This window comes from Alosa alosa, chromosome 5 (genome assembly GCF_017589495.1).
Source record: "Alosa alosa isolate M-15738 ecotype Scorff River chromosome 5, AALO_Geno_1.1, whole genome shotgun sequence".
NCBI classification, from domain to species: Eukaryota; Metazoa; Chordata; class Actinopteri; order Clupeiformes; family Clupeidae; genus Alosa; species Alosa alosa.
The window spans coordinates 10,917,539-10,944,767 of NC_063193.1; the positions used below are offsets into that span (position 1 = coordinate 10,917,539).

Here is a 27,229-nt window from a genome sequence, read left to right on the forward strand (position 1 = left end):
GAAGTCCTTGTGGTTCATTACCTGACTACTCTGGTCCTCATGGTGGTGTTGGTTGGCCACTTCTGCTGCACAGACTTCTGCAAGCAGCCGTAGATATACCTCAGTGTCCTGTTTTACAGGGGATATGGGAGGAGAGGAGTCAACAGTAGGTCTTCTTTCCTTTCCCCACAAACCAAAAGTGTAACATATAGGTACATGAACCATACAGAACACACAGTGAGAGAGCGCTAACTTGAGGCTTCCTATAAAGTTAGCTAGTTGAGGCTTCCTATAAATGAGTACGGTATGTACAATTTGTGGCAGGGAGTTCTGGCGGAATGTATGTTTGTCTATGCTTTGTGAGGTGGCAAACGGGGAGCACGGTGGGCCACCCACAGCATGCCAACTTCGTTTTCTCCTTTGGCACCTCGCAGCAACCCCGCTGATCATACATTTGCTGAGGAATTACAAAGTCATCCGACTTGGCACTCAGGCCACTGACGGACTCCTTGGCTCATGTGGGAAGGGTGTAATGAGGTGAGGGCAGCAGAGGGTTGTGGGGTGCGTCTGTGCTTACGGTGGTAAGATCTCGGCGGCCATGAAGATCTTCTCCACCAGCTCGGACAGGATGTTGAGGAGCTGTGCCAGGTTCAGGCTCACATCCTCGTTCTTCTCCAGCTTGGAGGGGTTCAGCTGCGGCCATGGGGTATTTACACAGTTAGGAAGAATAAACAAGGGTGTATGCCATATCAAAATATTGTATCTTAGTAGTGAGGACATGTAATGCATGTAAGGGACAATAATTACATGTTTGTCTTATGACAAAGTACAGGTCAAATTAGTCAATGTTACAAAAAACACAAATATTGATGTGTAATACTGACATGAAACATCATAGACCAAAGACTAAATAGCCTTTGCTAAGAAGTTAACCTGCATAGGTAAGAGAGACAGGAATCAGGAAGACAAACTCCTTCCTCCCATGGCAGAGGGCCATGGTGGATCGAGGCTCACCTCGCAGGACTGCTTGCTCTCCATGATCCTGAGGATGGTGTCTTTGAGGGCGTGGTGGACGAAGGGCGTGGCCGTGGCCTTCATGTACTGCTCCATCAGCGTGCTGGCCAGGGTGGTGGCACGGAACAGCGTGGTGGCCTCGTCTTGGGTGGCACAAAGAAGGTGGGGGAGTGGAAAGTGTTGGGCCACTTAAAAGTGCAAAATTCATGGCACTCAAAACCATCATGGCAGCGGACATAGGAGACCAAGAGATTCAGTCAGAGTTCAGGCGTGGAAGAAGTGTCCGGATTCACAAGACTGCTCTGTGTATGTTATTTTGTAAACATGTAAGCACCCCAAAAAACACTAGATCATACATCTGGACAACTCTCAAAAGCAGCAGATCATCGTGGCATGTAGACATAAAAGAGCATACAGGCATCATGATATTGGAACAAACGTGAACACTGGACCAATGTACGATTGGGTCATACAGTAACATCAAACTATGTGACTGCAACACACAACAGACAGAACATGCATTCAATTCCACCTTAAATGTGATGATTTAACTGAAGTCAGAGCAATCCTTCTTCTCTACACACACCATTTGACATGCTTCCAAAAACCCATACTTTGTATGTGAAAATGATGAGTCATTTACCCAAGTGCGACATGGGGTATGACCACTTGGGAAGAGTACAAGTTATCACATTAGCTGACATTACAGGCCACTGAATGGAGTGATGGATGTGTGTGGAACAGTGTGTGAGCGAAAGAGAGGGTGTGAGAGAGAGAGAGAGAGAGAGAGAGAGAGAGAGGACTGGTTCAGAGAGTGAGAGAGAGCGAGAGAGACTGGACTGGTTCAGCAGTGGCAGGCGTTATAGCGTTATATAAACGGTGACCGGTTGGCTGAAGTGGCTCGTTAGGGGGGAGGCACAATGAGCAGCCCTGAGGGAAATCCCACGAGCTCTCAAACATCTGTTGGCCCTGAAATATTCATCTGTGGACAAACAGCGTCGGGTGACAATGCTCTGACAATGTGTGTGTGTGTGTGTGTCTGTGTGTAGTGGGAAGGTCCTGTTTACCTTCCATGCTGATTTCGCGGTCATTGAGGGTCCGGAGCAGGGGTGCCTCTGCCCGTTCGTGCCTGAAGATGCGCAGCAGGATGCTGGCCAGTAGGCTCCGGTCCTGCCCACAGACGTGAGCCAGCGCGTAGATCACGTGGAAGTCCTTTTGCAGGATGAGCTGCACAAAAAAGCACACAGGACACAGACTCAGACAGAGGACTGTATTAGGACAAAATGAATAAACAACTGTGTGAATGGTGAAATAAACTATCTGGTCTGTATTAAGATTGCATATTAGATTGATATTAAGATGCATTCCAGCCATATGTGGGGAGCTAATTAAGGCATCTCTGACTTACTTATTTATCCTGTGAAGCTAAATGTGCAGATGCATTCTAAGAAAAGCTATTTTCCAGAGTGATTTGTAATACTCAGCCAAGATTGGGTTCCATCTGTTGTCAAGCTACAATAATGGGCTGTTCTGATGAGTTATTCTGACACATCAGCTGGCACACTGCCCATCTAAACCTTTTTTTTTCTTTTGTGATACATCTTGTATCACATTAATTAGTTGATTGTTGCCAAAGTGGGTCTTTAAAGACTGAAACATTCACTACGTTTAGTGGTTTCAAACTTAAATCCAGATCAGCTTGTGCCCACCTCCTCTCTATTGGACCATGCAGTCTACTCCTGGGCTGTGTTTTGAGTCCACTGCTGTACAACATATACACACATGACTGCAAAGCCAACAGTAGTCATACCTCCATCATCAAGTTTGCAGATGACACAGTGATCTTGGGCCTGATTAGTAACAACAATGAACAGCTGTACTTGGATCAGGTTGATGAGGTGGCACAGTGGTGTCAATCTAACAGCTTGACACTGAATATCAATAAAACCAAGGAAATGGTAGTGGATTACAGAAGGCAGCAGCAGAACTACAGTTACACCCCACTAATGATCAGCGGGCAACCTGTAGAGAGAGTCACAAGTTTTAAATACCTTGGTGTCCACATTACTGAAGACTTAACATGGACTGTTAACACTCAATATGTTCTGAAGAAGTCCAGACAATCGACTCTACTTCCTTAGTCAGCTAAGGAAATTCAAAGTTTCTACATCCATCATGAAGGCCTTCTACACTTCAGCGGTTGAGAGTGTTCTAACTGGTAGCATCATCACCTGGTATGGGAACTCCACAGTAAAGAGATTGTAGTACTCTGCAGAGAGTAGTGCGCTCAGCTGAGCGTGCTATAAGAACTCAACTCCCTGCTCTACAAGATATCTATTCCAGAAGAGTACTCCTAAGAGCCCAAAAGATTCTGAAGGACTCTTCTCATCCTAACAATGGATTATTCCCTACGCTGAAATCAAGAAGGCATACTATGTAGTCACAAAGCCAGAACTGAGAGACTCAGGAGAAGTTATTATCCCCAGGCCATCCGAACTCTGAACTCACACTATACTGACTTTGCACACATTCCCCACACATACACAGCACACTATCCCATCTCCCCTGTCATCCCCCCAACACACACACCAAGACCCCTGGCAGTTGGGTTAGCCCCTTGAGCCGTGGATCTGCCGTTTTCCTTGCCCCTGTTGCTCTTGGGTGCTCCTTGTTGGTGCCCCCCAATCCCAATCCTCCCCCACCTTTCTTATGCAGCCCTTGCCACTTAATCTATTAAACCCCTCTTCTACTGAACTTTTTTTACCCCCATTAATGCACAAATAGGCTGACACCAGACATAATTTCACTGCATTTCTTACTTCCAGTAACTATATGCATGTGACAATAAACTTCCTTGTATTCTTGTATCCTCTACACTCAGTCATGCTCATATAAGACTGTGGTGCGTGCTGACCTCCAGTGATCCACAGATCCAAACATATAACCTAACAGTTATAAAACTTGACAGACTTAAATGTAAATCGATGAGGTCAATTCTGACCAGGAAGGCTCGCTGTGCTCAATACAAGTCCCTCCTGAACAAACTGCTAAACTAACTTGAATGTGTGAGGCAGAATTCTTGATTGAGCATCATCTATGATGCATGCTTCCTTTCATCCATGACAAGCTGTCCATCACGATTGATTGTGGGAGTGTGGTGTAATGGAGTCAGAGGTGGCCTGCTGAGTAGGGTGGGGTGGGGGTGTAGCGTACCTCTTTGAACTCGCTGTACTCCTCCTCGGGCATGATCTTCTCCATGGAGTAGCGGGCGCGCACGCGAAGCGAGCCCGGCTCGATGCCCTTCAGCGGGATGTGGGAGCTCAGTGGGAACCACTCGTCGATCATCTGGCCCCGCTGCAACCGGTTTAGCTGACACCGCATGAACACTGAGGAGCAGACGTGGACACCAACACACACACGTGAGAGAGAGAGAGAGAGAGAATTGGTATACAAATGTATTTTTCAACCAGCAGAGCTTACTGTGGAATGTTTGCAAAGTCAACACCAGAGGGCAGTGTTGAACAATGAATGAAAGAGTGTAATACACTCAGCCCAAACAAAAACACAGGCTTTTGAAGAACACAGAAAAAGAGATTCAAGATTCCAAATGATGCACTCACATATATCACTCTCCTTGCTTTTCTTGGTTTTGTTGCTCAGGCTGATCTCAAACCTGTTGATTTCACTTGACAGATCACTGGAGGGAAAAGAAAAACAAGTCGTCCATTATTCACCAGCAATCATTTCTTTATTCACCAAAAGTAGTTGGCACTGAAAGCGAACACCCAGAACACGCTGAGGAGGCTACACTGGGGTTGTGTGGCGGCTGGACTCACTCGAAGATGAACTCCTCAGTGAAGACGGGGTTCTGGCCCTCACGGTGGTGCGTCTTGGCCACCTGGACGCTGTTCAGGTAGATGTTGCAGTAGGGGTTGGTGAAGTGTTTGATGGGGAGCTTATGGGCCTCCTCCACATACAGCATCAGGCTGCTGACCTACAGGGGAGGACAATAATACAGGGAAGAATTAGAGTGGCGTGTGTGTGTGTGTGTGTGTGTGTGTGTGTGTGTGTGCGTTTTATGATGGTGCATGTGGGTATGACTAATCTGCATGCATGGATCTGTGTGTGTGTGTGTGTGAGTGAGAAAGAGAAAAAAAAATAGAGAGAAAGAGAGAGAGAGAGAGAGAGAGAGAGAGAGAGAGATGAGAGGTGAGGTGTTGTACCTGGCGAAGTCTCTTGTTGGAGGTGGACTGTGTCGGTTTCCTAAGGTTACTACAGAACGTCTGTAAGCATTTCATCCAGTCCTGATAGGGACGAGGTAAATAGAAGGTTAAGCCAAACAAACACACACAGAGATAAAACACAAACACACATAACATCCTATCCCATTATTACAACATAAACAAACACACTGTATGGAGACAAAACATCCAAAACACACACAAATACAGACAGACAGACATACACACACACACAAGCACACACACACACACACAGGTTATGTAGGCAAGAACAGGACAAACCTGTGCCTGTTCTGGAGTGTCTCCTGCAAAGTAGAAAATGTACTGCTCCTCGCTAAAGTGCTGAACCACAATCTGGAAACAGTTTGGCCTGCAGGAGAAGGGGAGGGGAAAAGACTTAATGCATCAGGTAATGGGAGAACAGCTACATACGGCTGTGCAACACAACACACAACAGGCACACAAACAACACAACACAAACACTTCCAAATCCAATGCTGGGGTCAGTGGCCAGTGAGCCAGCTGACTCCCAACCCGTGCCTCAACCCGTCTTACCAACAGACATAAACAGTATAAGCAAAGTCCTTTTAGGCAAGTCCCTCCACTCGGCGGCCATATACCATGGGCACTCATCGGGCACAGTCTTTGGGTCGAACTGCGCATGGCTTCACGACACCAATCTTGCTCCAGCGGCGAGATCACAACACATGATTGGCACGATGTCTTCACAACACACCATATGATTGGCTCAATGTATTCACATCACACCACATAATTGGCTCAATGTATTTACATGTCGACGTTTTGCCGAGGAAGGGGTGGGATATGTGTAGACAACGGCCATATTGGCGTGACAAACTAGCCAAATGCATTTCTATGGAGTATTTTTTGAGTGCTGTGTCTCCACATTAGAAAGTCTCTGGTATAAGTGACAAAGAACCTTCCAGAATTGTAGCGAGGATTCTCTTATAGTGTCTCTCTCAATGTGACATGAGATATTGTGTCCTGATTTTTTTGCTTTTTAACCAAGTCATTTTATTGCTTTCTTTGAGTGCCTGTTGACCAGGGGCTTGGTCTCTCTCAGTTCCGGCTGAGTTTCATAACCAGAAGCAGTAGACCGTGCAATAAAAACACAGCACAGGCAGAACCCAATTCTCTGTCTCTGTCTCTCTGTCTGTCTCTGTGTCTGTCTCACTGTGCCTGTGTCCGTGGTTAATACAGTAAAATACCTCTCAAGTTTTCAAAATCTGACCAAGCGAAGCAACAATCTTTTAAGGAAATGTTTCAACGTTTCAAAGTGTGTAGCTGTTCAGTGGCTGATAATGAACACATCCTCTTAGTAAAGGTAAAGCAATGTCACACAACATAATGGGGGATGGACAGTGGTGGTCAGTGGTGTCCCGAGATGACCGTCCTCCTCACCTGCCAAACAGACTGTCGTGGACGCCATAGACGGAGCACACACTGAGGTCGATCAGCCCCTTGGGCTTGGTGGCTCGCTTCTCGCTCTCAAAGTAAATGAGCTGAGCGTCGTTCCCCTCCAGGATGAAGTAGAGGTTTTTCCAGCGCTTGCCTTTCCCTGTGTTTTGGGACAGGAAAGAGATCAACAAGAATATAAATGAAACTAGTCTTGAACTTGAACTAGGAGTGCCTGTGAATACCAATGCCAATGTTTGGAAGGGGCTTAAGGTAGACAGAACAGCAAAGGTGTTAGAATGCGGAACATGTGTGAATAATCCCGTATTAATGCAACTCTCACTGGGCTGAGACAAAACAAACTCATCTGCATCAATATGAGTATTTGCATTTGCAGTGGGTAGCAGGCAGTCATAAAGGTCATCCATTCAATGAGGTGCTCTGAAAGAAGAGCGCATTAAAAAGTCCACTTTGTTTTTGTGTGTCTATGTGTGTCTGTGTCTACTCTATATGTGTGTGTGTACACTTCCTCTCTCTCTGAGCCTCTTTGAACCATGCTGGCTGAGTCAGCTGAGATGATCAAAGACAGCAATAAAGACGTGGGGGCTTTCTGTAAGTACTATTAGCATAAGGCCTTAGTCCTCTACAAAAGAGGAGGGAGACCGCTTTCATTATCACACACACGCACACACGCGCACGCACACACACACACACACACACACACACACACACACACACACACACAGTGGGGACAGGGAGTGGGGAAAATGTAAATATGAGGGTCCATTGCTTGAAAGATCTTTTTGGGGTCATGTTTGTAAGAAAGTTCCTTCATATAGCGCAACTTCGAGAGCGGTTCTAGCCTACAACATTCCTCTGGTTGGCAAGTAGCCAGGTTCCATCGACAGTCTTGTTGGAATGGTTTGCTACAGGACAGTAATACTGTTGCCATGTATGAATGTTTTGACCCCGAGTGGCTGGGATGTGTTTTACAGTGCAGTGCTGAGGAAAGTGGACTGTACCTTTGTTGAACAGAAGGTATCCTTTCTTGACAATGTTTTTGTAGAAAGCGTCTTTTGTTTTCCGTCGAATAGTGTTATAAATCTCCCTGCAAGTGGACTGTACCTTTGTTGAACAGAAGGTATCCTTTCTTGACAATGTTTTTGTAGAAAGCGTCTTTTGTTTTCCGTCGAATAGTGTTATAAATCTCCCTGCCGTCCACCAGGTCAGAGAGGACTTGTTCTTGGTGCTGAGCAATGGCGACGTCATGATGGATAACACACAGACGCACGCACACACACACACACACACATAGAGAGAGAGAGACATAGAGAGAGAGACAGAGAGAAGAGAGAGAGAGAGAAAACAACAGTGTTGGTGATGGCAAACGAGCACTAGAAGGAAAAAAAAAGCCGTGACTTGAAAGTAAAGCGTCCTCCAGTCCATAATTCTCCACCCACCTGCACCGACACTGGATCCCTCAGGGTGTAGCCCTCCACGATCTGCTCCTTCTTATAGTGGTCCATGATATCATCCACGCTGCCAAGAGAAGCATTAAGGGAGAGGCCATTAGAATCCTAATGCTGCTGGCTGAGGCCCACGGTCCCGAGATGGTCCCCGACACACACACACACACACACGCACACAAATCAATAACCCCGCTAGACAACCCACTGCAAAGCACCAGCAGCAGTCCAAAACCACTTCTCAGAATGGCCAGATAAAAGGTTTGGTGAGGTGTCTTTGGGAAGATAAAACAACTAAACAAGCAAGGGGTCCCATTTTGCCGTGTCGGTTTACAGATTTGACACACCAGCGTGTTAACAAATAATAATAATAATAATAATAATAATAATAATAATAATAATAATAATAATAATAATAATAATAGCTTAAATGTATATAGCGCCATTCAGGATACCCAAGGTCGCTTGACAAACAAAGGGATGGGTAGGGAATTAAAGTGTGCTGGGAACCCACAGTGCTTGGCTCCCAGAAGTGAACAGTGCATTTAGATAAAGGTGAACAAGGTGAGTGAACAGACGAGGTAGACTTTTGAGAAAGGTGAGAAAATGTGTAGTACACACCATAGGTACACAAACGCAAGGCTGCAAGTGTTCTAACACTGCACCAAAGAGACACATTGTCCAGGGTGGCAGAACAGTCTTCGGAAATGTAACATCCTGTACTGCCCATAGTATCCACTCTATTTTGTCTGTGTCCTTCTCTGTGGCATGATGACATGCTCATTGGACTAGCCAGAATAGTCACCTGTGTCAGGTAGAAAAAGACACTGTGGGCCAGATGTACGTACAGTTGCGAACGTAGCGTTATCAGCGTCATGGACACACCGCAGATTGCGAACGCTGTCAGACCCAAGTTTCCGTCATATTTATCAATCGTTCAATCCTTATTGTAAACTGCGCCTTTCTCTGCCCAACTGAATGAAGTTAACTGATGACAACATTAAAAAGAATCAAATGTTTACGATCATGAAATAATACTATACATGATAAGATGTCAACAAGCAGGGAGATAATGAAGATCAGTAATTCTACTCAAACTACTTGTGCACGTGGGCTATGGAAGATTGGTCAAATCTAGCAAGTAGTAAAGTTGTGAATGACGTGAAAGTGAAAGTAAGACATTCAAGGCCAACGAAAGTTAATGTTGCTTTTGATAGTACAAAGACTTACAAAACTGGTGCTCTAAATAGCATTCTGTTGTCTTTGAAAGGTTCTCTTATTGACGCATTGAACTGCAATTTAGATTAACACCTGCTTTTACAAGGCGGAAGTATTTAGGCGCAGAATAGACGTGCGTTTTCAGGAGCAGTCTTTGTACATACCGTGGAATACATAATTAGGCGCTCTTTACTCTTCCCCTCCCATCTTTTTACGCTAAACTCCCACTTTCCCCTGGATCCTCCCATGAATGCATATGCATGACATGAAAAACGCAATCTGCCACTTTCAGCTCCCACAACAGGCAGTTTGCGCTTTTACATCATTGCGAAACAATTGAAAAATTGCGTCTGGCCCTGTGTTGCACTGCACTTAACGTCTTGTCATCTTAAGGGGACATACCTGTTGTAGTACCTCCCTCCCATCATGTACTGGTTGTTGGGAGTGGGGCTGATCTTAAACCTTTGGATGTTCTCATTGGTGCGAAAGAAGAGGGAGTAGTCCCCTGGCGTGTTGTCCGACGGTCTCACAAGGAAACTGCTCACTTGTCCCACTGAGGGAGATAAATAGAGAGAAAGTACAGAAAAGGGAGAGAAGGATACTTCATTCAGTATTTCATTCTAACACCAATTTGAAGAGAACTACATTCACATAATATCATGATTAAATAATAAAAGAAATACATGGGTTGGTTTCTTGCACAATTTGATTTCATTCCTGTCCACCTCCTGAAAGTCATTGTAAGTGGTGAATCAGCTAAGTTTTGTACTGGTACCTGTCATTAGCAAGTTGTAGGCCTCTTGTTTGCTGATCTTCCCATGATACCAGCTGATGCAGAGATGAGGGGATGACAAAAGGGGTCAAAAAGAGAGAGAGAAAACAGAGGGATCGTGAGCACGAGTTGAGCGGAGAGAGTTGGTGCTGTCGGCAGAATCAGGGGCAGAGGGTGAGTCAGCGATGGCGGAGTATTCTGCTCAGCACCCGCAGCACTCTGGCGCTCTGACGTTGTTCTTGCTCACGCACACACGTGAGAGCACTACACCATACACACACACTTAGACACACAAAACACACACAGACAGACACACACACACAGATCCACACAACTATTTATAATACCAAACACACACACACACACACACACACACACACACACAGCTCTAAAGAAGCACAAGCCACTGAAGGGGAAATCATTACTGACAAATCAATGTGAAGTCAGCTAATAAAGGCCAATCAGACTGAAGCGTGTTTGTGCACACTGTCATTTTCTGCATGTCAGTTTTGTCCCTGTTTATTTTTCCAAAATCACATCAGCTATGGCTAAAGAAAGAAAGAAACAAAACAACCTTCTTAAGGAGGATGACTGTGGATGACGGCTCTGAGTATAACCCCTTTCTGTAGGGGATTGGGGAGAATGACTAGATGCCCGTAGCAAGGCATCAAAGAAGGCGCCTGAACTGAAGAGATAACCGAAACAAAAATAAAGAACACAGCTACGATGCTCCAGCGAATACAGCCAATGAAGTTGTATACTGTGTTCAACCAGCCAGCTGTATGCAACCAATCAAGCAACTGCACTTCCCTTCTTACAAGTTCATTTATTTTCTTCTCAGAGCTAAAATATTACAGCAGGATTTTGCACACAAAGAAACATGCAGGCTACATCGCTCTTATTTACAGTCAAACTGCGGAAATCAACATAAGTACACATACAAAACAAGGCCGAGTGAAGTCTGTGCCATTTCTAGCCAATGTGGAACACCCCTTAAGTGTGTGTTTGTTTATGAGCCACACAAATGGATGAATGCACTCACATTTTCCCCTCGTGAGGATCCTCTTCACGTCCCTACGGAGGGAAGACAATGCAACAATGACACTTCAGATGGGAACCTACACCTGGGTCTGGTCTTTATGCTTGAAAGTGTGTGTGTGTGTGTGCGTGCGTGTCTGTGTGTGTGCGCGTGTGTGTGTGTGTGTGCGCGTGTGTGTGTGTCTGTGTGTGTGTACACACTCACCACCTCCTCCACCAGGTCGTCCACAATCAGACCCTGCTCTTCGGTGCGCACATTGGTCACCCACATCCAGCCGTCATCCAGTTCATTGTGAACGATAAACATGTCCTCCTTCAGGAAACTGCAAGAACATACCAGCATGTAAGTATCTCATCGAGTTCATAACTCTAAAACAAGAGACGGAGAGGTCATACTTGAAAAAAATATCCTATTTTAATCTGAATACAGAGAATTTGGAGGGTCACATTATATACTGTTTTTTTTCTTGCAGTGTCAAGGACTTGCCTACAGGGATCACTACTGAGTCAAACATCATATGAAACGGCCAGACATCTGCTTGGTAAGTAGAGATGTTGAGCTTTTTTTTAATGCTTGCTAGGTTTTGTTTTCCTTTGTTTATTTGTTTAGATGGATAACAAATGCCAGTGAATGTGTTACGCCCCGGGACTGGACATGATCAAACAGGAGATGTATCCGACACCAAACACCAAGGGCATATCTGCCCACCGCGCATTTTAACAGGAAACAGAGGAGGGCTGAACTGGTCAGTTCACTGAGGTAACGGATCACAGCGGGACCAGATTTGAACCACTGAGCCGGAGATAGGAGAGGCCTGCGCTTGGACGGGAAACTTCATCCCCTCCTTGGCTTTGGGGGTTTGGCAGAGGCCGACCCCGTAATCAGAGCACACGCAGGCTGACATTACGCACTGGAGTCTCAGGTCGGGAAGTATTTGGGAACGAGAGGGAAACCTCGTCAAAGCTGTGGCTCTGACGCACAAGCCCAGGCTTCTTCTCACACACACACACACACACACACACACACACACACACACACACACACACAAACAAAACCTGCTCACCCAGTGAGAAACAACTACACTCTGTGCTGAAAGAGTCCTTGCTTGGAGTCATGTGAAAAAAAAAAAGAAAATAGCTAAATAGTATAAAAAAATAAAAAGATCAATAAAGGAAAGTCAGATCGTGACTGGCTTCTCATTGAAACTAATAGCTGAAATACTGTAGCTTTGAAGTGGCGCTTAGGGAGACAGATGAAGAGAACAGCAGAACATCAGACAAGCCAACGTGTGCATTACGTCTGATCTAAAGGCTTAGACAGGCCAGACAGGTGGGGTGGGCGGGTGAGCATGGCACACTTTGACAGGACAGTACCTGATCTCATCGGTGTCTGGCACTTTGGTGTACGGGAGGATGGCCCTCACTCTTCTCCTGTCTTCCACGGGCTGCAAACACACACACACACACACACACACACACACACACACACGCAATCACAAATATAAACAAACAAACATGGTATACATAGAAACACACACATAAACTGAATGATCTTGATGAGATACTGATTTGCGAGAGGCCTAGCTTCTTTCCCAAATTACAGTTGTAACTGACGTGCTATTAAGGGGTCGCTGAATGTACACACGCAGGATAGATAGGAGATAAATGCTGTGAAGTCCTTCACACATGGTGCGCTTGACTTCCTCTGACAGGTGAAAACAAATGTGTGATGTGTGATGTCTGTGAGGAAGTGAGAAAGAGAGAATGAGTGTTGAAAAGAGGGAGAGAGAGATGGCCCAGGGAGACAGAGGACAGTGGGTGTGAGGGACTGTACAGAACAGGCATTGAGAGATGTGTGCAATAAGGACTGGAGTGAAGTATCTGGAGGGAGATGGAGAGTGTGACAGGGAGGGAGGGAGGGAGGGAGAGAGAGAGAGAGAGAATGAGTGTTGAAAAGAGGGAGAGAGAGATGGCCCAGGGAGAGAGAGGACAGTGGGTGTGAGGGACTGTACAGAACAGGCATTGAGAGATGTGTGCAATAAGGACTGGAGTGAAGTATCTGGGGAGAGAGAGAGAGAGAGAGAGAGAGAGAGAGAGAGAGAGAATGTGTGTGAGAGAGTATTATCGTAAGGGCTTTTCACAGTGCCACAGAGAGAGCTCTCACCTCTGGAGGGGCCACCGGCGATAGCAGCTTTTCCCCTTTCAGTAGGCAGGACACGTAGCTGTAGTAGCCGATAAGGTCTGAGAGAGACGAGAACCGCCGCCCGCCGATATAATAGTCGCCGCACATCGCAATGATCCTACGGAGATCACACACACACACACACACACACACACACACACACACACACACACGTTGAGGATTTACACACATGCACTCATTGACTTCTTGCTCTCGTCAACATGTGCATGATATAGTATGGTATTTAAAGTACATATAGTGCAGTCGAACATCAACATATCAGTGGCTACTGATTTAAGATGCATATCAAGATGGTGGAATAGAGCAGTTCACTGGCTGGGCTTTACTGAGGTTATATACATGGGCTTTTGCTCTCTGAGCTGCAGGTGGCTGAGGTAACGACCATCACACTGGCCTCGTTTTAGTCACTTTGAACTGGGGGCGTCGGAAGTGGCCTGTGAGGCCATGTGGTGTAGGAGTGTTTGTGTGTGTGTGTGTGTGTTTTACACATGCAAGTTCTTCAAGTTCACTATAACTAGGCACAACTAACCCTCTATCCATATCACATGTGTTTAAAATCTGTCTTATCACCTCCATCTCTCACTGGTCTAGGAGCAGAGTGAGGCAGAGTGAGAAAGAAAAAGAAAGAGAGAGGTAGAGGCAGAGAGAGAGAGAGAGAGAGAGAGAGAGAGAGAGAGAGAGAGAGAGAGAGAGAGACAGACAAAAAGTAAGTCAGAGAGAAAGTGGCTGAGAAAGTAAGTCAGTCAGAGAGAAAGGATCTCTCTCTGAATGAACACATCCTGAAGCCGTTAGCCTAAACATCTCTATTTGCAACTGTCGCCTGTGTTTAAGGTTTTATATCACGCTGCGTAATGTTGCGGCCTCGCTGCCAAGTGCTTGTTTTGCTAAAGCCACTCGAGTTCTCTCCAGCCAATCTCTTCATCATGAGTGTAGCCATAAAGGCTGTGTGGCAGTGGCGGCGGAGGCAGCGGGTGTACTCAGCCAAAAACACTGTCACAATAAAACACAGCCAACGCTGCCCAGCAGAACAGGCAACTCAAGTGACCTCCACGTACAGTACAACACAACACAACACACACACACCAACCCACCCATTGTAAGCTCCATTTCATCTCGCTGGTGTCTCAGCCTCCGTTTGTGTACACACACAGTGGTGTGACTAGAGAAATAGTAGCTTACGAATGTGAATGTGTGTGTGTGTGTGTGTGTGAGAAATAGTAGCTTACGAATGAGTGTGTGTGTGTGTGTGTGTGTGAGAGAGAAATAGTAGCTTGCACTGTAAAACAGTGACATGTGTGCTGCTGCGCAGAGGCATGTTTGGTGGAATATTGCCATGTGCTGCAGAACAGTGGCCTGTTTGATGAATGAGCTGTGTGAGTTGTAAAGCAGTAGTGTGTTCTGGAGAACAGTGCTGGGTTGGAGAACAGGGACGTTCTTTATTGAACAGAGACTTCTGTTTAAGAACCGTAACACGGGGTATATGCTGTAAAATTGGGGGCGTTGTAGTGCGTGTTGGAGAACAATAGTGCAAATCAGAGAACACTACAAAGTGCTAGATGTCATTTGTGTGTGTGTGTGTGTGTGTGAAGATTTGGTCTCACCTGTGATTGTGTGTGTGTGTGTGTGTGTGTGTGTGTGTTGTTGTGTGTGTGTGTGTGTGTGTGTTTTCTCACCTGAAGTGGTTGACCACGTTGGTCATGCTGAGAAAGGACAACACAAAGGAGCCAGGCCGCCGGTCGCTCTCCCGGATGAGGTAGCTGCCTGGCGTGCGGGCCTGGCGCAGTCGCTCCTCCGCAATCGTGCGGTCCAGCTTGCCATGGTACCACCTGTACACACACACACACACACACACACACAATTAAGACCATGAGAAAAACACAAGCATCTGTAGGGGATGTAACAGCCCTTGCCCGCCAGTGCACATGCTTTGAGGTTTCCTTTATGTAAGCAAACACACAGGCACTGTTCTTGCTATCTGTCACTGTTAAAGCCTCATCATGCACTCTATGTCCTGAAAATAAACAGATTTTGAAAAAAAAAAGAAAGAAGACACAGAAATACAATCAAGACAGTCGTCCAATCCTGGCTAGACATCCTGCTTCATTTGGAAGGAAATGGGAGTGGGCAGATAAGTGGCTGCATGGATGGACAGGACTGATCTTGAGGGAAATGTATCTACATTTTTAATGAAGAATTCAATGCCAAAAATCCAAGTGATGGGGACAAATTAAAACTATTACAACTAGTCTATCACAAGTGAGATAGAGGGAGTCAGAAAGAGAAAGAGAGTCAGAAAGCGAAAGAGAAAGAGAGAGAGAGAGAGAGAGAGAGAGAGAGAGAGAGAGAGAGAGAGAGAGAGAGAGAGAGAGAGAAATCAGGGCAAGGAGCAACTGTAAAGGCGAAAAGGCTTTTAGCACGGTGACGGCGGCCGAGGCCATTAAAATCTTGCCGCTCTCTAAATTAAACAGCAGCCTCTTCTAACAACATTGCTGAAAATCTCAGCAGAACCCCCTCCCTACAGAGCCTCGGAGAAGGATAGGGGGAGAGAGAGAGGGGGGGGAAGAAATGAGAATAGAAACAGACAAAGGCAAAGAAAGAAAGAGAAAAGTGCTGAGAAATTAACACATACTCCAGATTTAGCACCTTACGCCTACAGAAAGGAAGAGAGAGGGAGAGAGCAAGTGAGTGAGAAATAAAGAAAGAAAGAAAGAAAGGAGGAGAAGAGAGAGAGAGAAAGAAAGAAAGAAAGAAAGAAAGAAAGAAGGAGAAGAGAGAGAGAGAGAGAGAGGTATAAAAAGCATAAATGGGGAGGAAAAATGGGATGGAGAAAAAAAATGCTCTGGTAAGACAAATGGGATGCTGCGGAAGCAATTTTTTTTCAATGCCAGCTTTAAAACATGGGCCCTGTTTGGCTTAAGGGGAATGGAGTCTCCACAGCACTTGTTAGTTAGAGGCAGAGACAGGGAGAGAAAGCATGAGGGACAGAAAGATAGAGAGAAGACCAAGAGAAAATAATGAAAGAAAAGTGAATCAGATACAGAATAGGAACACAATATATAAAGAAACAGAGGGAAAAGGGAAGAGAGAGGGGGAGGGAGAGGGAGACCTCAGCACTGGAGAGGAGCGGAGAGGCACAGAGGAGAGAAGAGAAGAGAAGAGAAGAGAGGAGTAGAGAGGAGAGGAGTAGAGAGGAGCAGAGAGGAGAGGAGAGGCACAGAGGAGAGAAGAGAAGAGAAGAGAAGAGAGGAGAAGAGGCACAGAGGAGAGAAGAGAAGAGAGGAGAGGAGTAGAGAGGAGAGGAGAGGAGAGTAGAGAAGCGGAGAGGAGAGGAGCGGAGAGGAGCGGAGAGGAGAGGCACAGATGAGAGAAGAGAAGAGAAGAGGAGAGGAGTAGAGAGGAGACGGCGCAGAGAGGAGAGGAGAGGAGAGAAGCGGAGAGGAGAGGAGAGGAGAGAAGCGGAGAGGAGCGGAGAGGAGAGGAGAGGAGAGTAGAGGCAAGCAGAGATTACTCCACCCTTCATACACAGCTGGAGAAGAGGGGAGACGGAGAGAAAGATGGTGGGATGGGGGAAGGCTGTGCAAGGATGAGGGAGATGTACAGTAGGTGAGTTGCATCAATGGAGAGGCAAGCACTGAAAAACAAGATGAACATTTAATGAAAGAAAAAGAAAAAGAAAGCAATTACAAGAGAGAGCACATGTTTTACTGTGGACATGTCCTGTGCTGTATTTAAAGTACGCGTGCGTGTGTGTGTGTGTTTGTATGTGAAGAGAGAGAGAGACATAGAGAGGGCTGCACTGGCAGTGAGGCTGCTTCTGACAGAAGTGACGTGGCGGCGGACACAAAGCAGACGGCCTAGAGGCACACAGTCTGACTAAATCCCTGCTGACACACACACACACACACACAGCAGAACCTGTCCATATCTTTCCTCCACTCACTCTTTCTCTCTCCCTTACACACACACACACACAAACAAACATATGGCACAGCACGACACACTGACAACTACACTGACACTTCCTGTGGAGTGAAGACACTGAGAGAAGGAGAACCACATGTGTCTCTCTTCTGAGCCGCAAAGCAGAGGAGGCGTATTTAAAAATACTGTACATTTCAAAAACTTGCAAGCTCACACACAAACACAGACACAACGACACACAAACATTGGGGCCGGTTTCACAAAAATAGACTTTACCTATAGCTTAGCTCTTGACTATCTAAAGTAGGACTATAGTGCAATGAATTTTGGATAAAGTAAGACTCTTTTCAAGAAAAAAAAAAACATGGCATCCCGAGTAACCACATCTAACCAACTCGACTCGATTTTACCCAAGCAGAACATGCTTGTCTTTAGGTCAAACAAGATGAATAGAGCACATATGTCTTTACAAATTACACTTCAGATGTGGTATTTTCATCCTCTACAATTTATAGGTTTTCTTTTAATGTTTTTGTTTTAGATAAGCTTAGAATAGGCTAGGCTAGGTTACAAATTTCCAACTGAAATCAGTTGTGGAATCAAGATAACATAGTAAGATAACATAGTATAGACCTAAGTTAGCCTGGGGGTAAGGTGTCTAATTATTATGACCGCCGCGCAGCGAAGCGGCGGTCATATAGGTTTAGTCAGATTTTGTTTTTTTTTCCTTTTCCGCATGCCCAAATTTCCGTCAATGATTCCCGGGACACTGAAAGACCGAGGTACACGAAACTTGGTGGGCATGTAACCCCACATGGATAGCATGGAACCATCGTTTTCGTTTTGATCTGTAGCCCCCGCTGGACTGGATCCCCGAAAGGAGGGTAGGGCAGACACAGTTTTCTGTGAATATCTCAAAACCGTAGGGTTTAGGAGGACCATTTTTTTTTTGTATGTTGATCTCAAGGGGCCATGTCAACCCATTCCATAACCACTCATTTCATGTATAGCGCCACCTAGTTAAACACAAAAAAAAGTAAAAATGAGGTGTTGTAATTGAAGGTATCTGTGACCCAACATAGTCAAAACTGCACGAAATTGGAAGTGTAGGATCATTATGACACCCTCTGTATGCACGCCAAGTTTTGTGGAATTCCGCTCATGGGGGCCACACAATAAATTAATTTATGTTACTATACACCAACTGGCCTGTAGGTGGCCGGAGACAGTTTTCTGTGAATATCTCGAGAACCGTGAGGGCCTAGGAGGTCCACCTTTTATGTATGTTGGTCTTAAGGGGCATGTTAACCCATCCCATTACCACTTATTTCATGTATAGCCACCTAGTTAAAAATTAAAAAAGCAAAAATTAGGTGTTTTTTCATCACAATATCTCTGGCTGACAAGGTCAAAACTGCACCTAAATTAAAAGTGTAGGATCATTATGACACCCTCCGAATGCATGCCAAGTTTTGTGTACTTTCGCTCATGGGGGCCTTACAATAAAATAATTTATGTGTACATTTAGTGACGTACACCAACAAGGATTCCCGACACTGAAAGACCGGGTACACAAAACTTGGTGGGCATGTAACCCCACATGGATAGCATGGAACCGCTATTCTTCGCTTTGATCTGTAGCCCCCCCTGGACTGGACCCCCGAAAGGAGGGTAGGGCAGACACAGTTCTCTGTGAATATCTTGAGAACTGTAGGGCCTAGGATGACCATTTTTTTTCCTTATGATGTTTGCCTCCAGGGGTCATGTTAACCCATTCCATGTGCACACATGTGCATAAACAGATACACACGCACACACATACATTTACAGTAATCATAATGTATGACACATACTCACACAGTAGACATATGTATGCATGCATGCACATGCACAAACACACATACGCAGGCAAACACACAAGCACGCATTATACACACACACACAAACACCCACACACATAAACATAAATTTGTACACGCGACACATGCACATAATTCAAGAATTTTTCCCCGGCCATCTACTCCCTGAATTTTGGTCATTGATACCGGGACACCAACCACCGGGGTACATGAAATTTGGTGGGTATGTAGCCCCACTACACTTTTACGGAAAAAATTTCATTTAAGCCACCCCCCCCACCGGGCTGGGCCCCGAACCGCAAAAAAAAAAACAGTTTTTCCTAAATAACTACCTGAACCGTGGGCACTGAGGATGAAGAATCTTTTATGGTATGTTGGTCTCAAGGGCCCACATCAACCTGGCTCATAATCACTCATTTGTGATTTGCACCCCACCCCGGTTAAAAAATGAAAATGCAATATTATTCTGCTTTAATTGCCCCTATCTTCAGTTAAGCTGTTCAGAACTGCACCAAATTTTATGTGTATGATTGACCTGGCATTCTCTGGGGGGTATGCCAAGTTTCGTAGAATTTCATCCATGGGGGTCTAAAAAATTAGGTTATGTGTACATTTAGTGACTGTACACTCATTGGCCTGTAAATGGCGGTGCACACATATACACATGCACACACACAGGCACCCACATACTATCGGTATTAGAACGGCCGATACATAATTACAAATTCAGTAGGATTAAAAGAAAGCCAAAATAAATATTCATCATCATCATCATGGCTGCATTTTCAGTATTGGCGATAAGTAGTCGTTTGTCCACTAGATGGCGATCGTCGTCGAGCGTAATTTTGTTGGAAGTTAAAAGTGGGTTGGAAAAACAATGGACGCTTCCTACAAGGACTGTAATTTACCGCCGGACATCTAATAAGGATAGGACGATGTTCACATGAAGTGTAATTCCCATTTCTTCTTGAAGCGAAATAAATCTGAGGATGTTTATCGGACATGCTTGGTTTTACTGCAGGTACGCGTTAATCTTGTAATATCAATAAGGACCTAGGTAATGTTACCGTTAGCGTTGGTTGAGTGATGGAGGCATTTGATTGATTGCATTTGTAGAAAACTATAAATGCGGTTATAACCAAGCAAATTGATAGCAGCACTGTTTGTATCTTTCGACTGTCATTTATTGCACGTGCTACAAAAATCATTCTGTGCAATGGAAGATTTACCAACGCTACACCGGGTCTGATACAGTTTTGCCTATACATGCGTGAGACTGAGACACCTGTTTATTTTGTTTTAAGTGCGTGCATGGTGTGAGAGGGGAATCGATGTGCTTTGATTACAGCTTGGTAGTTGTAGTCTGTGAAATTAAAAAGCACGTGTGTGTGAAGTATCCAAACAATGACACCTTCATTTCATTATGGCTGCTTTAGCAACACACCTTAAGCTACTGTGTAGTGGGTCCCATTTAGAAGTGGCTACTTCATTCGCGCTTTCCTTGACTCATGGAGCTGCTTGAATGTTATTACAACTTTTCGCCACGATATGGCAGTTTATGTCCGCTTGATAATGTAAGGCGTAAGCCATTGGTTTCCAAAGGAGATTTTATTTGTGTCGCCAGCATAGCCTATTGACAATTTATGTTGTAAATAAGCCTACCTTATAATCCTACCTGTAGCTTAGGGAAGCTAACAGCTTTCTATTAGGATCTAGTTTGTTAGTTACTGTTTTGTCTTAACTCCCTGATGCATTTTTGCATTTAGAATAGCCAGAGCGTGTATATCTCAATCGAAAATTAAACAATATCGGTGCCTATGGACTAGGCTGGGTGAACCCAGCCTGATCTGCCCGCTATTTATTTTTTGATTTCTTAAAAGATTGAGCTTGGTCTGATGAAAGCCAGACTAGCCATGGACCTCAGTTACACAATGCAAGGGAACATGAATCAGCCTATATTTGCAATTTAACAATAACGGACAAAAGCTCTTCAACTTTGGCCCGTTAAAATGTGTATGAACAGTCTAGCGACGCATTTCATCAAGGCCCATTTGGACATGTCAGTTATTTGCACCACTGGTTAGATGTAAAACAGCATTTCGTTTCAGACTAGGCTACTGTTACTTAATTTGTGCATTGACAAAAAAGTATTACATGAACTAAAGATGACTAAAATCTTATGTAGAAGAAGAAACATTCACAAAAAAATCCATCCATCCAAAAAATGACCTTTGTTTTTTGATAGCTGTTGAAAACGGCATGGAACTGACAGAGATGTTTTTGTTTATAAATACATAAAAAATAAATAAATAAATAACATTATGCTGATACCTTTTGCTTTTACCAAATACAATGTAGCCAACAGCTGTAAGTGACCTTTCATCAATCCAGTTGCAATGGATGAACTGTGATGAACTGCCCTACTTGTGATTGTTTAGAGATTTTAAAGGTTTTATAACAATGCTACATCTTCTTTGGCTATTCTACAATCTATTCACCTTTTCAGCACCAGTAGGCTACTTTCTGTGCAGCCGCACACACACACTCAGGCATGCCAAACAAGCATACACAAAAGTTTCAAGAGTGGGGGATGGAGTAAAATATGGAGACAAATTGAAGTGTGATTTATTTTTGTGGAACGGATGTACAGGACTGAGCGGCGGTCATATTTTGTACCGCTATGCGGTACATCTAGTTTTGGTCTAAAATAGGTCAGTCTTTATTTTTGTGAAACAGTCTAACTTGCATTAGACTAGTGCCAGTATATGGGCAGAATTAAGACTGGTCTAATATAGACTAGTCTAAAATAGCTTTGTTAAACCGGCCTCTGGGTTTGAGTCTGAACAATGAGCTACTTGCACGAAAGGCTCTCAATGCGGCCGCTTTGTTTCCGGTGGAGCGTTAACTGTGTTGTAACAGCATCTTTATCTGTTATATTCTGCTCCTTACATCTTCACTCCGACACTGAATATCTTGTTTTCCCAATAATAAATATTTTAACACGCATAAATCCTTCTTTATCGTAACGTGTTGATTCACTAGGTGCAACACCAAACCGGGTCCGCGTAACACTAATTACATTAACAATAGCGGCAGGTTCAAACACACCTGGCTACAATGGAAACAAACGAGCCGTACGTGCAAAGAGCCTATTGCATACACTTGGGTTAGTGAGACCTTCAGTGATGCGGGACAGCAACCGAAACCTGCAGCACTGAGCAGCCTCCATAGGCCTCTCTCTCGCTCTCATTGACCTGACCTGACCTGACCTGACTTCACTTCTACGACTACCTCAAAAAAACAAATCCCCAACACATCCATGCACCGCCGCCATAGGTCCTGCACTATTAAATTCACAAACAAACAAACAAACAAACAAAAAAACAAACATGGCCAGCGAAAAGCCAACAGCGGCCCAGCAGTTACCAGAGGCAAGGTTGACTCAGACTGGGCTGAGACGTCACTGAGGTCCACGCACGCACGTACTGTACGCACGCACACACACACACGAAAGCCATCACAGGGCTGAATGTGGGTGAGGTTATGATTTAAGTTATGCAAGTTGTGCAGGGTGTTAAAACTCAAGGTACGAGTGTGAGTGTGTGTGAGTGAATGAGTGAGTATGAGAGAGAGAGATGAGGGGATGGAAAATCTGAATGAATGAATGACTGAATGCACAAGATGCGAGAGGAGCCTCTCTGCAAGTATGAATGTGTGTGGGTGGGTGTCATTTCATTTATCTATATAAGGGAGTCTGTGTAAGGGTGACACGGGTGTGTGTACGTGTTAATGGCAAGCAAAGACTCCCTTAGACCAGTGTTTCTCAAACTTTTTCAGACCAAGGACCACTTAATCAGTAAAAAAAAGCCTCACGGACCACCTAGCTAAAAAAAAAAAAAAAGAAAGTAGACCTACTTCAACAGTAAACTAGATGTACCGCATAGCGGTACAAAATATGACCGCCGCTCAGCCCTGTACATCCATTCCGCGAAAATAAATCACACTTCAATTTGTCTCCATATTTTACTCCATCCCCCACTCTTGAAAATTTTGTGTATGCTTGTTTGGCATGCCTGAGTGTGTGTGTGCGGCTGCACAGAAAGTAGCCTACTGGTGCTGAAAAGGTGAATAGATTGTAGAATAGCCAAAGAAGATGTAGCATTGTTATAAAACCTTTAAAATCTCTAAACAATCACAAGTAGGGCAGTTCATCACAGTTCTTCCATTGCAACTGGATTGATGAAAGGTCACTTACACCTGTAGGCTACATTGTATTTGGGAAAAGCAAAAGGTATCAGCATAATGTTATTTATTTATTTATTTATTTATTTATTATGTATTTATAAACAAAAACATCTCTGTCAGATCCATGCCGTTTTCAACAGCTATCAAAAACAAAAGGTCATTTTTGGATGGATGGATTTTTTGTGAATGTTTCTTCTTCTACATAAGATTTTAGTCATCTTTAGTTCATGTAATACTTTATTGTCAGTGCACAAATTAAGTAACAGTAGTCTGAAACGTTATTGTTAATGGACAAATTAAGTAACAGTAGCCTAGTCTGAAACGAAACGCTGTTTTACATCTAACCAGTGGTGCAAATAACTGACATGTCCAAATGGGCCTTGATGAAATGCGTTAAGCTAGACTGTTCATACACATTTTAACGGGCCAAAAGTTGAAGAGCTTTTGTCCGTTATTGTTCGTTAAAATATAGGCTGATTCATGTTCCCTTGCATTGTTTAACTGAGGTCCATGGCTAGTCTGGCTTTCATCAGACCAAGCTCAATCTTTTAAGAAATCAAAAAATAAATAGCGGGCAGATCAGGCTGGGTTCACCCAGCCTAGTCCATAGGCACCCGATATTGTTTAATTTTCCGATTGAGATATACACGCTCTGGCTATTCTAAATGCAAAAAATGCATCAGGGAGTTATGACAAAACGGTAACTAACAAACTAGATCCTAATAGAAAGCTGTTAGCTTCCCTAAGCTACAGGTAGGATTATAAGGTAGGCCTATTTACAACATAAATTGTCAATAGGCTATGCTGGCGACACAAATAAAATCTCCTTTGAAATCAATGGCTTACGCCTTACAGTATCAAGCGGACTTAAACTGTCATATCGTATGGCTTAAAAAGTTGTAATAACATTCACGCAGCTCCATGAGTCAAGGAAAGCGCGAATGAAGTAGCCACTTCTAAATGGGACCCACTACACAGTAGCTTAAGGTGTTTTGCTAAAGCAGCCATAATGAAATTAAGGTGTCATTGTTTGGATACTTCACACACACACGTGCTTTTTAATTTCACAGACTACAACTACCAAGCTGTAATCAAAGCACATCGATTCCCCTCTCACACCATGCACGCGCTTAAAACAAAATAAACAGGCGCCTCAGTCTCACGATGTATAGGCAAAACTGTATCAGACCGTGTAACGTTGGTAAATCTTCCATTGCACAGAATGATTTTGTAGCACGTGCAATAAATGACAGTCGAAAGATACAAACAGTGCTGCTATACATTTGCTTGGTATAACCGCATTTATAGTTTTCAACAAATGCAATCAATCAAATGCCTCCATCACTCAACCAACGCTAACGGTAACATTACCTAGGTCCTTATTTATATTACAAGATTAACGTACCTGCAGTAAAAACCAAGCATGTCCGATAAACATCCTCAGATTTATTTATTTCGAAATGAATTTTTTCCGTAAAAGTCTAGTGGGGCTACATACCCACCAAATTTCATGTACCCCGGAGGTTCGGTGTCCCGGGTATCAATGACCAAAAATTCAGGGAGTAGATGACGGGAAAAATTCTTGAATTGTGTGCATGTGTGCGTGTACAAATTTGTGTTTATGTATGTGTGTGGGTGTGTGTGTGTGTGTGTGTGTGTGTATGTGCGTGCTTGTGTGTTTGCCATGCGATGTGTGTTTGTGCATGTGCATGCATGCGTACATATGTCTACTGTGTGAGTATGTGTCATAATGCATGATTACTGTAAATGTATGTGTGTGGCGTGTGTATCTGTTTATGCACATGTGTGCACATGGAATGGGTTAACATGACCCCTGGAGGCAAACATAATGGAAAACATTGGTCATCCTAGGCCCTACAGTTCTCAAGATATTCACAGAGAACTGTGTTCGCCCTACCCTCCTTTCGGGGTCCAGTCCAGCGGGAGGGCTACAGATCAAAACGAAGAATGACGGTTCCATGCTATCCATGTGGGGTACATGCCCACCAAGTTTTGTGTACCCCGGTCTTTCAGTGTCCCGAATCCTTGTTGGTGTGCGTCCACTAAATGTACACATAATTTATTTTATTGTAAGGCCCCCATGAACGAAAGTACACAAAACTTGGCATGCATTCGAGGGTGTCATAATGATCCTACACTTTTAATTTCGTGCAGTTTTGACCTTGTCAGCCAGAGATATTGTGATGAAAACACCTAATGTTTTGCTTTTTTAATTTTTAACTAGGTGGCTTATACATGAAATAAGTGGTAATGGGATGGGTTGACATTCCCCTTAAGACCAACATACATAAAAAAAGGTGGACCTCCTAGGCCCCACGGTTCTCAAGATATTAACAGAAAACTGTCTCCGCCACCTACAGGCCAGTTGGTGTATAGTAACATAAATTAGTTTATTGTGTGGCCCCCATGAACGGAATTCCACAAAACTTGGCATGCATACAGAGGGTGTCATAATGATCCTACACTTCCAATTTCGTGCAGTTTTGACTATGTTAGGTCACAGATACCTTCAATTACAACACCTCATTTTTACTTTTTGTGTTTAACTAGGTGGCTTATACATGAAATGAGTGGTTATGGAATGGGTTGACATGGCCCCTTGAGATCAACATACAAAAAACAAAATGGTCCTCCTAAACCCTACGGTTTTTGAGATATTCACAGAAAACTGTGTCTGCCCTACCCTCCTTTCGGGGGGTCCAGTCCAGCGTGGGGGCTACAGATCAAAACGAAAAACGATGGTTCCATGCTATCCATGTGGGGTTACATGCCCACCAAGTTTAAATGGTACCCGGTCTTTCAGTGTCCCGGGACTCATTGACGGAAATTTGGGCATGCGAAAAAAAAAAAAAAAAAAAAAAAAACAAATCTGACTAAACCTATATGACCGCCGCCCGGCTGCTCTTGGGCGGTCATAATTACACAATAGGCCTACTCACTGAACCACCTTGATTGTCTTTGCACCTTTGCTTATTGTATCAGAGAATATATATGTTTTAAACTAGCATGGCTTACATAGGCACTAGGCAGTGTTGCAGAAATGTTTGGATTTACATACAAGTTGGTTCAATATTGCAAACAACTCATCTATATTATATTTTACCACGTCTGCTCACGGACCACTTGGGCTAGTTTGCCCACCAGTGGTCCCCGTACCACACTTTGAGAAACACTGCCTTAGACCATTGGGCGGAGCATGAGCCAACCAGCATAAGACCACTCACCCTGACTGACACCCAGGCAGCAGTGCTACAGATCAGCTGTGCAGCACAGTACTCCTTACTGACTGACTGACGGCAAGCACAGTGGAAAGGAAGGAACTCTACTGCAGGGCGTCAATTATTCTGAGCTGTCGGCGAGAAGACGTGCATAAGCTATACGCGTACAGCTTGACGTCACAGGGCAAGTGAAACATGTGTATGCTCTGAGTGTGTGTGTGTGTGTGTGTGCGCAGCACGCACTTCTGTGTCTCTCTTGTGTGACGCAAAATGCATTATCTTTAAGAGCGCAGCAGAGAAGGGTGGTGAGCGGGTGGGTGGGTGGTTGGTGTGTGTGTGTGTGTGTGTGTGTGTGTGTGTGTGTGTTGGCTGTTCTGCTTCTCCTGTCCCATGGAACCAGCACTAAATCTGCTCTGCTCAGGCCATGCCACTAATGGCCTTATGGCACAGAAAACAGATTACATGAATCAGGCTCCCCTGCACTGTGGTCTCCCAAGAATCTGTCCTTCTTAGCAGGGCCCAAAAGACCCGCTAACTGAAAAGCCTGTTGTTGTCAGCAGCAATGTCTTTACACGTCTTTCAAACCCTCTGTCTCTCTCCGAAAACTCTTGGACTTCT

General features: G+C 44.4%; 1 protein-coding gene across 4 annotated transcripts in view; it reads right to left on the reverse strand.

The window, feature by feature from the left end:
• The window catches only part of rasa1a (RAS p21 protein activator (GTPase activating protein) 1a), a 48,508-nt gene that overhangs the window by 5,859 nt on the left and 15,420 nt on the right, over positions 1 to 27,229 (reverse strand). For 2 of the 4 annotated variants that reach the window (XM_048243167.1, XM_048243166.1), the window contains exons 2-21: positions 15,021 to 15,173; positions 13,309 to 13,444; positions 12,519 to 12,589; positions 11,350 to 11,467; positions 11,149 to 11,180; positions 10,110 to 10,162; positions 9,737 to 9,887; positions 8,111 to 8,189; positions 7,858 to 7,899; positions 7,673 to 7,754; positions 6,657 to 6,813; positions 5,517 to 5,604; positions 5,217 to 5,297; positions 4,830 to 4,987; positions 4,614 to 4,690; positions 4,207 to 4,379; positions 2,061 to 2,220; positions 994 to 1,136; positions 557 to 672; positions 22 to 108 (exon numbers count right to left, since the gene is read on the reverse strand). In XM_048243167.1, the coding sequence (XP_048099124.1) occupies positions 22 to 108; positions 557 to 672; positions 994 to 1,136; positions 2,061 to 2,220; positions 4,207 to 4,379; positions 4,614 to 4,690; positions 4,830 to 4,987; positions 5,217 to 5,297; positions 5,517 to 5,604; positions 6,657 to 6,813; positions 7,673 to 7,754; positions 7,858 to 7,899; positions 8,111 to 8,189; positions 9,737 to 9,887; positions 10,110 to 10,162; positions 11,149 to 11,180; positions 11,350 to 11,467; positions 12,519 to 12,589; positions 13,309 to 13,444; positions 15,021 to 15,173 (2,157 nt within the window). Of the gene's footprint in view, positions 1 to 21; positions 109 to 556; positions 673 to 993; positions 1,137 to 2,060; positions 2,221 to 4,206; positions 4,380 to 4,613; positions 4,691 to 4,829; positions 4,988 to 5,216; positions 5,298 to 5,516; positions 5,605 to 6,656; positions 6,814 to 7,672; positions 7,755 to 7,775; positions 7,900 to 8,110; positions 8,190 to 9,736; positions 9,888 to 10,109; positions 10,163 to 11,148; positions 11,181 to 11,349; positions 11,468 to 12,518; positions 12,590 to 13,308; positions 13,445 to 15,020; positions 15,174 to 27,229 lie in introns of all 4 variants that reach the window. The other 2 variants (XM_048243164.1, XM_048243165.1) reach the window with 2 other exon arrangements.